General features: G+C 38.7%; 1 protein-coding gene across 2 annotated transcripts in view; it reads right to left on the bottom strand.

Moving 5' to 3' along the window:
* Positions 1–14,658, bottom strand: part of ccnd2a (cyclin D2, a) — an 85,000-nt gene that overhangs the window by 19,891 nt on the left and 50,451 nt on the right. The window contains exon 1 of one of the 2 annotated variants that reach the window (XM_088416998.1): positions 1,134–1,593. The exons of the other annotated variant lie outside the window; for it this stretch is intronic. Coding sequence (XP_088273124.1) covers positions 1,134–1,328 — 195 coding nt within the window. The 5' untranslated portion in view covers positions 1,329–1,593. Of the gene's footprint in view, positions 1–1,133; positions 1,594–14,658 lie in introns of those variants that run through there. 2 annotated transcript variants of the gene reach the window in all.

Raw genomic sequence — 14,658 nt, 5'->3', positions numbered from 1 at the left:
GACATCACATTAAATAGAAGTGATGATTACACAAAGCATGAATTAAATGTGCGACAAGTCAATATAATCACATTTCTGCAGTTCATTCACTAAGAAATGAATTCAAGTCACAATCGAGCCGAGCCAGAAAACACCCCGCTTGTAGCGCAGCACGCGGAAACACTTTTTCTTCATTCGTCATGTTTTTCAAAAAATATTTAAAAATATAAAAAAATTGTCCGGACACGTTTCTTTTGCACCATAATAAACCACAACGCCTTACGCGTCATATCCGACCGTTCGTGTCCGGATTATCCGAGGATTAATGTGAATAAATTGTCAAAATAAATCGCAAGTCGCAAGAAGCTGGTTTGGCGTGCGTCATCAGCCAGCCGATAAATTCACTTTAAAAATTAATTAAAAATATCCAGTTGGTCGCATCTTGACACCATCTACATGAAAATAAAGCAGAGAACTTCAAAAATGGTGGGAGTTTGTGGTTAGTAAGAAATGTATGTTTTAAGGTCGACTTTTGAACATAATTCCTGCGCGAGGCATCGCGAAAGACGAATAGCAAAGGCGCAAGTAAGGCCCTCGCCCTTCCTCCATTTCAAATAGATACCTCAAAAGTTTGCAACGTTGGAACACAACATTTCTTCCATCGGGGGACAACTAAGTTCGCCCCGCGCCGTAGTCGATTGATTTTAAGTGCTGTTATTGTGTTTATGACATTGTAAAGTCCCCTTAAAAAGCACAAGCGCTCCCGTAAAAAAAAAAAAAAAACAACATGGCGAATCGACTCGCGCGGTGCTCGGCGAGTGCATACGTGTGCATGGAAATAGTCGCACTATCTTTAATAAAATCTTTAAAAATATGTAAGTCAACCGCATCACAAAACACAAGAGACCTGGGCGGCAAACATTTGCAATCGTGATGTATAAAGTGAAAGCAGCGCAAAGTCGAGCGACGCATGTGGAATTGCAAAGGCTGTGAAAAGCTCGTAAAAAGCCCATATTTGCCTAAAAATGAACACAGGTGGCCATACATAGGAAGTTAAGTCTGTCAATATTGCGACTAAAACCAGCACCGACCGAATGGGAAGCATTTTAAAAGGACACAACAAGCTCTATGTGGCGTTTTTTTTTTTTTTTTACCTCTAACATCCAAGTGGCGACCATCCTCCTCATAAAGGGTTGAATGTCTCTCTGCACCCCTTTAAAATAAGAATATTGAGGTAGAAACCTCTCCTCTATGGTCAACAAGCTCTGGAGGACTCGGTCATCACAAAGGAGGTTCGGATCGGGACGAGCCCGTATATTGGTGTCCATTTCCAGGCAGAGCAGCTCCATGGCGTTTGGCTTAAGTCACAATAACAACAAAAATCAACAAAACAACACAAAAAGAAGCAGGATTGCTCTATGGGAAGTGTGCCGGAGAGCAAAAACACACGTGGTGGAAGGGAAAGTATAGAGGACGCATAAGAAAAAGAGAGGCGAGACTGCAGGGGCGCCGTCAGCGTCGTCCTGCCTCTCGTTGTGGAGAACTTTTCCTGTGTGTCCTCTCAGTGCGTCTCGACTTGCATCAGGCGCATTTCAAGGCTGCGCTGCGGGCGTGCGCAACTGACGCAATTCACTTCATTAGCTCTGAGCAGCACACGCACGGCTCGCTCTTTGCTTTCTTTCTTCTTCTCGGCCATGCATGCTCACCCAAACCAAACGAATTGTATGCATCTCTCGCAAAAGTCGAATAACACGAGTTAATAGGGCTTGATTAGATCTACTTTGAGAGCGTTGATTTTCATATCAGTGTTTTAAAACTACGGGAGGAACTCGATTTTCTTTAAGGTTCAAAATTTGACGAAGATATACTTCACAAGAACCACATGAGTCAAAATTGTTGTTTTATTTGGATTTTTCAATGAATACGCTGCTTTGTGGCCGACTCTTCTATATAGTGATTACTGTGAACAAAGGGGCTGCCATGTGCTTTTCCAGAGCAAGGCAACACTAGAGCAGCACTTCAAAATAATAATATACATTAAAAAAAAATTTTTCCCCATTTTTTAAACTATGAAATAGACATTCAGGCAATCCGAGAGTTGCATATATTAAGCCGATAGGTAAAAAAGTAAAGCTTAAGGAGACGAGAATCTCCATTGGTAAATATGCAAATCCTCCCCCATATCCCCCATTCTTCTTGGGCGACTTCAAAGCCGCGAGCTGTGAATGAAGGCCGCAGTGCATGAGGGGAAGACTGTAAAGTCCTCCCATGCTTTGGAGCTGGTCTTTTCCATCAAGCTCCTATAGGCTGCATAGAACTCTCGGGAGAAAAAGCAGGGGAAATGTCTCTTTAAAGTTTTTCCCCCTTCCCCACCCTCCTCGCTCATGTAGTTTCCTCCTCCCTCCGCGTGTGTCTATTTGCATAGCCAATAGTTCTTCAGAGCTCGACCATGGCTGGGCGATTGTTACTGGGCAGACTTCCTCTTACCCCCCCCCCCCCCCCCCCCCCCCCCCCGCTCTGCCTCCGCTGGGATGCAAAGACACATCAATGAGTGGAGCAGCTAAATATGTCATTGCATGTAGGAAAAACAAACTTGAACTGAAATGGTCGGTGGGTCAATGTTCTCAGAAAAAAAAAACTCTTTGTAAAAACAAGAGATGCACATGTGAAAAATATTAAGCGAGGCAATTAAACATCTTTCAACCCTGACTAAAGTGAGAAAAAAAGTGCGATAAAGAAGTGCGCTGTTGTGGAAGCAGGTGCTCCAAACTGTCCGAGCGCCCCTCCGTAGACACTTCCTTCACCTGCGCGGATCACACCTGCGGCTGTTTGCACTCCGATAGTCATCTCTCTGCAAGTAAATTGGAGGATATTTGCCTATATGCATACCTTACCATGTCGGATCTTGCCTGCATGGAAAAGTGGTGCCGGAGTGAACTGACTTAAAAATACTTTAGATTATTTGTTGTATATTAGTTTCGAAATTTCTTGCAAGCACCACGTGTTTGAAACATGCCAGGGCGCCTCCCTCCCCCCCTCTATTGTGTAGTTCCATGGCGGAACACCGCAAGGCACATCACAGGCGGAAGCGTTCACTCAGCATATCAGAATAATGCTGTTGCAAAGACACGCCAAGCCTCTCTGGCATTTACAGTCGGACTTTTTACGAGGAGCTCTGTTCCAAAAAGAAAAAGAAAAGAACCTGATGTCTAAGTGTGCTGTGCGTTGCCCCCAAACTTCAAACGATAAGTTTGTATTTAAAGTTTTTGATACGTGAAATGAAGAGACGAAATGTTGTTATATTGTAATAAAAATGACAATCGGGAATAACTGAATGAAAATGATCGGGGTTTAAGTCAACATCACCGCACTTTTTTCAAATGAAAATCCCCGCGGGTCCCTGTCAAAGATGCTTTTTTAATTTTTTTATTTTAGCGATATGACAATCGGGAAAAAGAAATTATGAGAAAAAAAAAGCTGCAAGGGAGATTAGAGTCGGATGGGGAATTTATCAGATCTCTATTCCGAGAGATGACAGCAGCTCACGTCTAAGTATTTGTCACACAGTCACAGATGATTTTTTTTTTCATATCAGGTGATGTGACAACCTCATATATTATTATTAGTTTAAAAAAATAAATCTGATGTTTCAATAAATGTAATCCTTCACCCACACAGCTATCATAGGAAGATATGGTAAAAAAAAAAAGACATGGTGTTCATTAAAAGTAGAAATAAAAAATGTGTAAATTATTTCCATGTTCTTCTTATCTTTTGTCCGTTTTGTTCTGAGGAGGTGTTTCCCAAACCGTAGCCAAACTCGTTTGCATAGATAAGATCAGCTGAGGTATGTGAAAAGAAAATACCCACAGACACGTCTGCATGCATGCAGACAGCATACCTGACATGCAGGCGCTGCTCATTTACATTTTTTTGTTTCATTTTAAACTGTGCAAATTTCACAAAGAAATTATCTGAAACAAAATACAAATTTCTGGAGCATTATGAATCAGAGGACTTGCAAAAAAATCAATCCAAAGATATCCTTTTTTGAGATAAATGGAGGTTCTACCTGGATCTTTGTTAATTTTTTATATAGTTTAGCTCCAGGATGTTTGAGTTATACAATTGCTTTTGAAATCACTATAGTCATTTTTAATGTATTTTAAAAATACATATTCTTTTTCAAGAATAATTTTAAACACATTGATTTATGAACCCTCTTGGTCTCACAAATCTAAATTTGTTAGTGCCAAAATTGGAGCACTGATATGAAACTTTTAAGTCTTAAAATTAACACGTGTTTATTTCTTAATTTTGCAGATAATGAAATTGTCTTATATCAATCTGGTGTGGAATCTATATGAGAAATGTTGGAGAATGAAAAAAAAAATAGAAATGATATATGAGATTGTAACACCAGCAGATTAAAAATAAAAATACACCAGCAAATATATCATCAAGAATATCTATGAAATTAACATGATTCAGTAAGACGTACAGTATATTACAGTCAGTATTTTATTTCTTTTTCATTTAAGCAGCAACATCTATCTGTTATACACTGGGAACAAACACCACTCCTTAGCCTATTACCAGAAAAACTATTCAAATGCCGCAACACACAAAGAGAAACCCATCATGAATATCACACATTCAACAGTCTCATGCACATTGTTTATTAGTTGAGATCCAAAAATCAGCCATATCATTTGTTTGTCATATTCACATTTCCCTATTCTTGCTATGCTGCTCTATGCTTGAACAGGTGCAGATGTGCATGCCAAACAACAACAAAGAGAAGTTCGTTAAAAATACGCTAATAAAAAAAAAAGGCAAAACAACAAGACCAGACTTCATGTAAAGCATAACTGGAAAAACACGCATCTACAGTTGAAACTCAGTGAGTCAATTTTTCCAAGTGAGTGGGGAAATTAAGTGTGCTGGTGAATGTATCAATTAGAAAGTGCCTATCATCTGACAATGCAGCGAAGCATTAAAGAAACAAATGAAAGCTACACGATTGTGTGCAATTTTACAGTGAAGTCCTGCCAAATAATTCGCATATCAAACTAGTGACACATCAATCTCACACTGAGCAGATAGGCTATCTTTCCCGAAATACTTTGGTCCGATAATATTATTTGTTCCCTTTCATCTTCAACATTGTTTCCTTGTGATGTGTTGAAAGCGGCATCTTCCCTAAATCACCTGTTCCTCTGCTGCCTTTCGCCTGCTGTTCAAATAGCGCAGCTTTGGCATTGAGCGCCCTGCCTGCAGACTTCTCTCAGACTCCCTCAGAAATTCTTCACAAAAACACATCCTCCCGAATTCTTTGAGACATCCCATATCTCAACAGCTGAACGCAAAAATAAAACAAGAGGGAAGCGAATGGAATGATGTTGAGAGTGTTGACTGCATGGTGCCTGGGGAGGGCTTTTTTTTTTTTTTAACTGTGACACACACACACACACTACAAAAGGCTAGAACAGGTTACAAACCCCTTTTACACTAGGTTGACACCTGCATGTGACAGTCTGAAAGGTTTCAAAATTGTGGTGACGGCGCCAACCCGAAGTGCAACTCTAAGACTGGCACCTACAAAAAATATTGTAAAATATAATTGCTCATTCCATGGGATTGCAATTCCAATTAACATTTATTCATAAGCAACATCTAAAAGCTTTGCAAAGACCAAACTTTTCATGTTGGCTGATTAAAAAAATAAAACAACAACAAGTCATTCGCATCAGTCCAATTGATACCTATTTATACTTGATGTACATACATCTCTTCAAAAAATCTCAATTCTATATATTTGGTGCGATACGATCGGAGGTTTTAAAAGGTAAAGATTGGATTAGAGTTGTCAAATCCTTACTTTTCTGATCCTCCTTTTGTTACACCCCTTATCATTATATTTGGGTTCATTCAGATGTGTGAAGCATTTTGAGCTGCTATTTTCTTCAATGAATTCCAACAAAGAAGACACACAACTTGTTCTTCACGGCATGCTGAGTTTGACTTTACCTTGGGTATGGTACCAATAAGTTCAATGGTGACAAGTTACCTCAACAAAGCGTGGCTGAAAATGAAGACTATTTTGATCCAATGTTCCTGTTTCTTTCACATTGGAAATGCCAAAAATGTGGCCTTTACGGAATTGAGCATCCTCATTCATCATATTTCAAAAAATCTTCAAAACAAATAAATCCTCTCGATGCATGTTTATTTTGCACCCTAATACTACAGGGTTTAATGCACCATAGCCAACTACTGTAGTTCTATTCAAATTGTGCAGCAATGAATATGATTAAAATGTCAACATGAATGGTATGCCATCAGTCAGTGCGCTGTGCAACATACTAATATTGATATAGTCAAATAAAAAAAATGCATTAAAAATTCTGTAGGTCAAACTTCCATAATATTTATATGTAAATAAAGTGTAGATTCTTGGGGATAGGTAGAGAATGTTGTTGATGAGAAATCTATATATTAATATCATGTTTTGAACATAATTCCAGTGGGAGGGAGGCATTGTGGCAGGGGAAGCAGAAAATAAAAAAGGCACACCAAAAGTATCTCACCCTTTCTCCATTTTACACAGAAACCTTAACATTTTATGATTCAAACAAATAAAAGTAATAATTTCTTGTCACTGGACAATTAAGATAATGCAACGCCAAAGCTAAACAATTCAAAATGATGCGCATCTGACAGTAATATATGCTAACTTCATTTGAATATGATTGTTTACTCTGTTCACCTAGATGACAGATGATTCTGTGTCTTATTGCAGGACCTCCCATGTCTTTTGGACATGACTTTGAGCAGAACTAGAACAAAAAGGAGTGACGGCAAAGTGGGATGGTTCGGGTTGAATGTTTTGGGATGCCATTTATTTTGTGTCAGTAGTCCATCATGACGACGGTAATCAACCAATATAACAATGACCGAGCCAGTTGCCCTTCATGTGACGATAACAACTGCTATAGATGTGGCTAGACCTCTACTTTACACAAGAAACCAACCGTCTGGTATTCATTTACCTTTCCTTTAACCCCCCACTTCATTCCTACACCCTTCCTCCCCTCACATTCCTCTCGGGGTCTTTTGAACCCCACTAACAGTCTCTAATTCAGCCATTGAACAATCCGACAAATGAATGCGACAACGAGGCGAAATTTCAGTGTCATTCTTGTATTTGCCACATTTTGTCTTCCACACAAGTGAAGGCTGCAGCGCAGCCATGCTCAGCTGCTACCGCTGCTGTCTCCTCACTTCCAGCTCCTCCAGGATTTTCCCATGTTCCTATCACCAGCCCTTGACTTTGTCACTCAAGCAACAGCTGCTTGCTGATACCACACCAAAGTTCCAGCCTATTGCGCTCCCTTCTTTCACTGTGCACACACAGAACAAAGGCATTGTTAATCCCGCTGAGTCCTTGGAGCACTAACTGCATTTTTGTACAAAAAACTCCAAAGAATGTTTGAAAATTGCGTCTGTTGGTGCTTCGGAAGGATCGACTTCCTCAGGACTTCCACCACCGACGAGAACAATCTCAGACTAAAACATTATTATTGTGAGCATGTGACTGGGTTTACTAATTAACCTGCATGGAGAATGACTAATTAAGTAAAATTCTAGATATCGTATAATAGACAACTGTGCACAGCCGAGAGCCCCCAATGTGTCTGTACAAATATTATATATATATATATATATATATATATATATATATATATATATATATATATATATATAAATATATATATATATATATTTCTATATATATATATAGACAGTGGACCCCCATGTTGCAGCGTCCCTGGCTTAGGGTTGTTTTTTGCCATGTTGTGATGTGGAATACTGTGTTTTTTCATCCCCTCTTTACGGTAATTTCCCGGCTTTGCGACAAAAAAAAACTGTCATGACCCAACGGGGTTGGCTGTACTTCTGTTGTTTTGTCTGCATCTGCGTGCGTTTTTTGGTAATTGCACTTGTTTTCTGTTGCTGTCACATGACGGGGATGCTGGTCTGCTATTGGTTGGCCTCACTCGTTTCAAAATGGCAGAATGGTAAAGCTTTGTTCTAGTGCGAGTGGTTACAAAACCGTATTTATAGTGCATTTTACTGCTTAATTCATTGTTGAAAGGGTTAGCCATGGGTCCCAAGATTGCTAGTGATGTTAAAGAGAGAAGTAAGAAGATAATTTATATGGAAGCGATGCTGGAGATAACCCTTATTAGGGAATATGGGCATAACAAGCGCCACTCAAAGCTAAATAAATCCTTTCTATATTTTTTATTTATGATGTTTTTTGATTTTATACATGTATATTATATATGCATAGCACTTACTATACTATTTTGGTACCAGTTTTTAATTTGTTTTTACCTGGGGTTCTAAACACATTAGCTATTTACCATAGGTTTGGATTGCTCGCCATATATATATTTATTTATTTTTATTTTTTTTTAACCTTTTGGCTGCTCGGAAATGAAAGTCAAGACATGTTCGAGGTTTTTTCTTGGAGAAATTACAAAGTGATCATCTCAGTTGAAAATTCGTACTTTCGTTTGCCAGGTTTTCTAAAGCCAAATCCTACAAAGTCAATGTTAATGGAGCACCGTTTTTAGCAAAGAATAAAATATTGTAAAGACAAAATTAGATCTGACTTCTCTTTTTTTAACATTTATCTTTCAGTCATTGTCCTATTTTTAACTATGATTAAACAAAAATATGTTGTTGAAAATAAATATGTGTATATGTATGTATAAGAAATTTGAGCTGTCCAAATGTAGATTTGTTTGGAATGATACTCAACAAAAAAAGGCGTTCACTGTATAAGAAATCTAAAGGCAGAGGGCATCACATGCTCAAAATCAACGATGGTTTGCTTTGTAGACACCTGAATGTATAATAGCTTTAACATGTGAGAATGACACAAAGTGGGGCTACTGTTGGCCTGGTTTTTCTGTCCTTGTACAGATGGTAACAGATGGCACATGGGATGTGAGGGCGCACTGAGCGGAGATGAGAACAAGATTACTGCAACAATTTTGAGAGGGCTTCCCTCCATCTGTGTGTGCATCAGGTACTCACGAGTCTGCTTGGGGATGAAGAGATTAAATTAATACAGTGCTGGCACATGCACAAGAGAGGTTGATGCAGAGACAGAAACCATAAACAAACAAAAAGGCATGGACTGATGATGATCAAAAACAGCAACTGATCATTCCATCAATCTTAGAGACACATATTGTAGGATACACAGAAAAAATGAAAAAACAAAACAAAATAATAGTTCAAGCCAAGTATAATCAACAAACACCTTTAGGATCAAAATCCAAAGTGTTTCTATTCTATTCTATTCTATTCTATTCTATTCTATAGTGGAATAGAACCTTTATCAGAAACAAACTCACTGCCTCGAGAAAAGGACATGCCACAGGTACACTGAAGTCCAAATACTTTGTAGATAAGAGATACCCAATTTGTCTGATCAGGACAAGGGCTGGGCATAATCAAAACCAATCAAGAATTCTGCTCACTGTATAGAATTGATGAGAGTTGATTTATTAGCGAGACCCCTTTGGATTGTAACATACAGGACTCTTTCAGAACTTTCACAGTGAAAGAAAAATTTCCCATCCCTTTAAGGTTAATACGTAAAATGTAATTACCAGATAGTTTAGTTCACCATAATCAATCAAGGAAGTAAATTATCAAATCCCTACTGAAAAAGACTCATATTGGAGATCAGATGCTTCCTGGGGACCCAAATCTAATTCATTGCCATCATAGGAACATGTACTATATCTATACATTTGGGCTACAGGATTAATATTATTTGCAAAAAAAATCAGAAAAAATATGTATGTGGGCAGCAACTCTGTTGTCTGATATGAAACTGAAGACTGACCAAATAATGTTACTCCTCTTTCAATCAGCCATACCCCACTGCCGCTTGTACGTGATAGTGTTTATCTTTTTTTGAAATCAGAAAAACATTGTCATCTAAGAAGGTGTAATCGCATTTCTCCTAAACTTCAGTATGCGTGAACATACAGTATACTATACCTGACTGGGGATCGGCCGGATTTAATCTTTATAAATGAATAACTTAACAGGTGTTGAAACATTTTTCAAAGACGGCCAGATTTGGGTGAGGTGAAAATGTGGACCTAATTGAGCTAAACAAATTTGAGCAAACCCTTCCACTAAGTGGGTTTTTTGTTTAAATCTCAAAATTCTTAAATATCCCTTTGGCTTCATTTCAAACAGGAAATATCACTAGTATTTGAATGCTGACAGAATTTTTTGATTTAAAAACATGGAAATAAGTAACAACAATCAGCAGTGAAAATTTCAAACATGAACTGTCACCGGTCGCAATTAAACATCCTCTGAGTCTTTTAATTCATTAACAGGGAACTATGTAAAAAATCATATTCACAGAATGCTGAGTTCATTTGAAAAATTGTAAATCATAAATGTCAAAAAACAACTAAATAAGTCATCTAATTCCGAAGTGGTTTTGATCCCAATAAAAGATGATTCACTGGGATTTTCATATGTTGTAAATGGCAGTCAATTGAACTACATTAAAGAAGTAGGTTTGGTGTTCTGCTGTCATCAAGTGTTTTTGGTACTAAATACAACCCCAACTAGAAGAGACACTCAGCAAAACAAATATTCAAAGTAAAATAATCAAAAAATGACACAAACATGGATAAAACTAATTTGAAGGACATGCCCATTTTCACACATCGCCGAGGTGGCTAGCTACAAAACCTCCGCAGAGAACACATTAGACATTCCTCCATTCAAACTAGCATGTGGTACCTCCTTGATGCTCAATTATTGCATCGCAATATGCATTTTGCGGTGGAGATGCTCCTCCTTATGGGTGAGTGTAATCAACTCCGGGCCGCGTTCAATGTTTTAAGGTGCGAGGAGCTATGGTTGTTGCAATTAAGAAATATAGAAGAGTACGGATTCTGAAGAGAGGGTTGCTGCCCTCTTGTGGATGGATGTGAAATTACATTTAGCATTTATTATGACAGAGGCTGCGAGCCGTATAAAATTTGACCGCGGGCCTAAATGCGCCCCTAGGTCAGACATTGGACATGTCAGGTCTGGATGATAAGTTGAGTAATTAAGAAGTGCAGTGCATGTTTACATCTCATATTTCATCTACCGTGAACATGCTGGCCCTATAAGATCTGTTAAAATGAGAAACACAGTGCCATTTGGCCTGACAGATAAAACATAATGGAGTCGCAAAATGGGTCTTAAAAGTTCTGAAAATATGTCATACGGTATGTGTCTGTTGTCAGTTGTGATGCATGAGCAGATAGCAACAAAAAATGAATGGCGAACCACACTACTGTATGGTAGCTGTTGCACTTATAGTGCTACTCCAGCTAACTGCAGTCACGTGACTAACCAAAGTCTTTAGACATAAACGCAAAGCAGCAACTGGAGATGGTTTTCTTCAGAAGTGCATGCATTTGACACGTGTTTGACTCGTGACATCGCCAACTATTGGTTCACCGTGTAAATGACAATAATTGAATTTTTGACATAATATGTGATCACTAACAATTTTGATTCCTGTGAATGTCTTGCCAACCCCAAAAGTACAAGGGTGCACCCTCATACTCTCCATCAGGCTGTGACCGTTTTGGGACATAAAGGTGTCGGATTATAATTTACAAGGAAGTTATGAAATTGCTGCCTTGTCTATGTTGGTGGCGTCAGGCCCGCAAACCCCTGTGTGTATTTAATGCCTCCATGTGTCGCTCCCTATCTCCCACTCAGAGTGGCACAGAGGTAGAGGGAGGCTTAACAGCCTGGGAAAAAGTTGAACAGTGTGAAATTACCTTGATCCAAAGATTCCTGCTGCATACCAGCCCAATGAACCCATAACAGAGCAGGCACTCAGTCGGAGAGGCCTGGCTGCAAAGAACAGCTGAGACATTACAGAGGGGGAAGGGGAAAGGAGCTGTGGGGAGGTGAAAGAAAGATAAATGGGTGTAGGAGAGATGCCCAGCCCATGTAATCTACAGTCCACAGTGAGGGGCAGGGGTCAGGGTGTCTATACAGTACCTAATGTACGTCCTCTGATAACGTGGGACAACTGTTAGGTGGAGCAAGGCTGACATGCAGTAATATAATTTGAGGCCCTTTTAGGAGGTTCTAGAAGAAACAACTGAAAGACCTTGGGGTGTCAAGAAATTGTTGATGAGAATTTCAAATTAAATATAAGTACTCCACTGAGGCCCATAAGATTTGTCAACAAATCAAATATTGAGCTACTTTGACATTTTGGAACATGAGTTCAAGACTGAGCTCATTTTTGCATCGAAGACCTTATACAAGCACAAAAAATTAAAAAAAAAAAAAAAGCAAACACACAAAAATGTATTTTCCATCTTTAGTGCACAATTGCCAGATGTCCAGCAGTAGTCAACGTTTCAGTTTCTTTACCAACTTTCAGAAACATTAGAGTCAAATTAAAGAGTTAAATTAGAGCTGAGTTTGGGTGAGAAGTCACAGAGCACATACTGTATTAAAAAAAAAAAAGAATCCTACTTCAACCACAATCCGTTGGTCACATTCACACTTATGGACAATTTAGAGTCCTTAATTAAGCTAACATACGCGTTTTTGGAATGTGTGAGTAAGCCAGTGGGTGATAGGAAGCAACACATGTAGCAATAAATGCCACAAAAGGATAGGGACTTCACACAGAGACGTTTAAATGGAGGATGGAACCCAAATCCTCCAACTGTGAGACACATGTTGTAACCACAGTTTCACTGCAATACCATTTTAAATTCATTGAGGTTTGTGTGAGTGGGAATGGTCTGTCTACATGTGCCTTGCGACAGGGTCGAGTTGACTCTTTGCCAAAAGTCAGGTGGGATAAGGTCCAGCTCATTCATTGTAGAAAATGCAGGGATGGATGAATAAAATCAAAAAGTGTGGCAAGCTAGTAAAAGCCTGATACATTATGTTGCACAGACAAACAAAAACAAAATGCATCAGAAGATCCTTGAATATAAATTGTAGAAAAAAAAACGCTCTACAGTTGCCTTGACTTGTCACATTTACTAGGCAAAATCTAATAGGGCTGGAAGGAGATCTGTCTTTTTGTTTTTGTTTTTTTTTCAAGCTTTTTGGGCCAGAAAAGCAATGGATACATGGGGAGAATGGCTGCCTGTCATCTACTCCATTATGGTGAGGAACCCATACGTCAGCCAAACATGAGAGGATCATAATGCTTCAAAATACATTGCATTTTAACTAGTAGTATACGAAACAACTGGCCTTAGTAAGCTTTTATTTTGAAGTTTTTGCTCTTTAGGATTGTGAAAAAAAACGTACTGGTTAGACAGCTGATCGGGAGAGGCGTGCATGCACTTGTGGATCAAGCCAGAAATGTTTGTGTGGGTAAAGCAGTCTTCAACATTAAGCATTTTAGTACATTTTCTTGGATTTTCTCCACTGTTACGTTGGCGTTGATGGCTGCAAAAGCACTCAATACCAGTCTTTGGCAACTGATCAAAGCAGCATCCTCCCTGTCCATCTCTCCATTTTTTTCATCTGACCAGTCTTGCAATTCTTAAAACCGAACTCTGACTCGGATGCCCTTTTTGGCTCAAATAAATATCCATGTTGGTCAGAATAATCCATTTCAGCAAAGACAACAGCAATTTGGCATATCACTCGGTGGGGCAAGGAATGGCAACAACTTGACGTCACATCCAGTCCCAAAATGTCTGTCCTTTAAAACTAACTAGGGTGACTTTGGGCAGACTATTTTGGCAAACATATGACAAGACACAAAATTGGGACATCAGCTACTTATATAACTCATATATACTTATATAACTTATATAAATATTATATTAATATATTAAATATTGCTCCCTTTACCCAACAAGACCTCAAATTGGGATTGCCAGGGATACACTTGAGATCACACACAGTAAACCTACAGTCATGTTTTTTAAATCAAATTAAAATAGGGCTACAAAACAACAAAAACAACTGACAGCATCCTTGATTAAAGTGAGAGGGGCAGGGGTGAAGAGGCGGCACAATCTAAACGAAGAATTTTATTTTAAAAAATAACAAAGGCAAACAATAATAAAATAACAAATATTAAAAACCCACAAGTCAAAGTAACAAAGAAAAACAGAGACTAAAGTCACCACAACAGGAAACATTGCAGTACTAGCTCTTGAGGAGCATATCAGCAACAACCTGAGAACTGCTGAAATTATCAAAGTATAAACAAGCAAACTTTAAAGACAATGTCAAAAAAAGACACCTGAACAAGACGTAAGTGACCGGATGGGAGCACAATAGACAAGAGTTGACAAAATCAGATGGATATGAAAACCCAGCAAGTTGACATGAAAAAGGGAAAACATTAAACAAAATAAAATCTAATTCAAACAAATTTGATACAAACACATAAAGGCATTTGACCTGTTTTTTTATTGACTTGATAAATATGGAGGGCAGAGGGAGCTGAACGCAACGGTTCCCCGCATCACCCCAATTTTCAGCGCGTTCTGTCACATCAAAATATCTTGCACATCTGCAACTCTAACCTCAAAGTTGGATGTGGGACTTTCTATCACGTTTTACAAAAATACA

This window comes from Hippichthys cyanospilos, chromosome 6, assembly GCF_059441005.1.
Source record: "Hippichthys cyanospilos isolate Australia breed blue-spotted pipefish chromosome 6, RoL_Hcya_1.0, whole genome shotgun sequence".
Taxonomy (NCBI): domain Eukaryota; kingdom Metazoa; phylum Chordata; class Actinopteri; order Syngnathiformes; family Syngnathidae; genus Hippichthys; species Hippichthys cyanospilos.
The sequence above is the reverse complement of the archived record's forward strand: the minus strand, read 5'-3'. Positions and strand labels throughout refer to the sequence as shown.